Source organism: Electrophorus electricus, chromosome 6 (genome assembly GCF_041902795.1).
Source record: "Electrophorus electricus isolate QZ-2024a chromosome 6, ASM4190279v1, whole genome shotgun sequence".
Classification (NCBI taxonomy): Eukaryota; Metazoa; Chordata; class Actinopteri; order Gymnotiformes; family Gymnotidae; genus Electrophorus; species Electrophorus electricus.
Window position 1 is genome coordinate 3,009,917 of NC_137502.1, and position 2,584 is coordinate 3,012,500.

At 44.9% G+C, this 2,584-nt stretch overlaps 1 protein-coding gene across 6 annotated transcripts in view; it reads right to left on the reverse strand.

The window, feature by feature from the left end:
• Window positions 1-979: 979 nt before the first annotated feature.
• Window positions 980-2,584, reverse strand: part of znf423 (zinc finger protein 423) — a 142,007-nt gene continuing 140,402 nt past the window's right edge. For all 6 annotated transcript variants that reach the window (XM_081715462.1, XM_035525244.2, XM_035525243.2 and 3 more), the window contains one exon: window positions 980-1,860. In XM_081715462.1, the coding sequence (XP_081571588.1) occupies window positions 1,831-1,860 (30 nt within the window). In that variant the 3' untranslated portion in view covers window positions 980-1,830. The remainder of the gene's footprint in view (window positions 1,861-2,584) is intronic.

Genomic DNA, 2,584 nt, shown 5'->3' on the forward strand with positions numbered 1-2,584 from the left:
TGATCACAACAGATCTCGCATTCATTAACATTCTTCTCTCATATCTTACCTTATCATCATTCAGCTTCAAGAGTTAAACATGGACCGTGCAATGGTACTACACCCTGAGTGGGATATCTCCTGAGTGTGGCCCTGGGTGTCATGTGATATCGGGGCATTCCCGAGGGCTGAATTCTGGATATGGTACTGACCCCACGTCTGGCACAGTTTATGGGCCTGAGTGGGCCAACCTGCTGCCAACATACAGGGGTGCAATTAAAGCAACGAGGAGACCGTCCTCCCCAGAGGGGGAGGAGCCACGGGCACGCTCCGCCTCTCCCAAGCCGGGGTAGGAAACAACGATTTTACGTTTCAGTGAAAGGCTAACGACAAATGAGAACAAAATTGCAATAATTGTTGTACACTTTATTGCCTACATTGGTCAAGTGAATACGCATCACGCTCGTTAATCGCAGCTCGTGTTTACAAACGTGAATGTGATAAATCAAGACTGACATTAGTTAAGGTGAAACTCGGGCGTCGTGTAATGTGGTGTGCTACTGATATAACGCATGTCCGGTGTCCTCGTCCAGGGCGATGAGGGTCACCATCTCCTGACCGCAAACAATAATACAACGGCAAGCTAAAGGCATTATAGACTCAACTCTCCCAAGAGCATACAAATACGATTCCACGAGCCAAAGGAATGTGAGGTCACGTAGTGGGTTACTAAACCCTCTTTAAAATGAGATCAAACATTTATTGACTTAAGACACTGACGTCTGTGTTTCACGCCTGTGCGCAAATACGCACGACGCACGCCAGTGTCATGCGTTCTCGTGGATTCACGCGGGCTCGTTTACGGTGCTCGTGTTCCTAGCTGCGTTTCGGGAGAGCTCACAGAATGGTCTGGAAAACCGTGCGAGCTCGAGGACACGGACACGCCGTGGCGCGCGGGACGCTGCACGAGGATGGAGAAAGACAGAGACGACGCGCGCTCTCCCTTTAGTCATGATTCATTTATTTGTTTATTTTCAACTGTACTAGTTTTTATTGCAATCTGGTTAATTCACATTTAAAAAGCAGACATCATCCAGTTGAACTGAAATCGATGATATTCATTTTTTACAACAACCATAAGGCCCATGAACTGCAAAATCCCATCAAAACCGTTAATTTTTTTGTCAATGTATATGTTTTTTGTCTTTTTTTTTTTACTGTAATTAGAAAAAAGAAAATATATAACAATAATAATAGAAAGGGAAAAAAAGATTTTACGACTGGCAAGCATTCACATGACAGCACAAGTACCTATTTACTGCAAGAAATAAACGGTACAGGAACCGAGAGGTCAAAAAGAACCGCGCTAAAGGAAAAAAAAACGGCACCTATGAAGTTTTACACAATAAGCAACGGAGGACAAGGTAAGTGAAGCTTTTCTAAGGACTAAAAGCGGAAACGGAAGCCATAGGCTTTTCTTCCATTTTTCCCCCTTTTGTTGCCCCCCTCCCCCCTTAAAAAAAAAGAAAAAAAAGAAGAAAGAAAAGCGAAAAAAAAGGAAAAGAATAAGGGAACACACAAACGGGAAGCGGACGATAAGAAATACTGCACGTAGAATACCTTTTTCTCTCCTCTGTCTCCTCCCTCACCCTCTCTTTTCTTTTTAATAGCATATGCCATTAATATTCCACCCCTACCGTCCGTAATAGCTGTGCCTGGTGGAGGGATCGTTAGAGTTTTACATGTGAGTAGCAAATGACACTTTGATTGGCTGTGATGTTGAAATGGTCCTCCCCCACTGGGCCTGGGTCGGGGTTCCGGGCTGAACCGGGAGTCCTGCGGGGCCTGGTCTCACTGCGCGTGCTGGCTCAGTGTGTGGTTCTGTACGGGAAGAGAGGAGAACACATGAGGAGAGAAATAATAAGCTACGAGTCCACACCTCCACCTCCCCCACACCTCCCCCATCCATCTCTCCCTCCAGCCACCCGCCGAGCTTGTCTGTCCACTTTAGGACCAGCCCCCCTTGACAAGGGAGTACCTGTATCCACATCCGCACCTTTCTCTATTTAATCTTTCTTTTCTCATTTTTCTTTATCTCTTATTTTACCTTCCTCTCCTTGACTTATATTATGCACACACACACACGATATCATAGATAGAGATATTCTTATTCGTTTTGCTCAGAATGGCAGGAAAAGGCAGCCATCAGATTTATGTTATATTTGCTTTGCAGTTCATCTATCCAGACGGTGATTTGTTGATTGAGATCTCCATGGTGATGCATATTTATCGATTATTTTCAAACTGAATTTCAGTTCCTTTATGAAACACAAATTCTGTGGACTCACAGCACCTGAAGTTAAAGGCAGTGACAGGATTCAAGTACTCGTTACACTATGTAGAAATTCATCCGTCACGGCACAAACAAAACCAATGGCACGCATGCACACACACACACACACACAGACACACTCTCTCTCGCTCTCTCTCTCGTTAGCCCATGTCTAATAATAAAGAGTGTGGCTGGACAGCACCACATTAAACAAACTCTGTGGAACAATAGCCGTGCAAGAAAAGATCCAGGGAGAGAAAACCGCGCCGGACG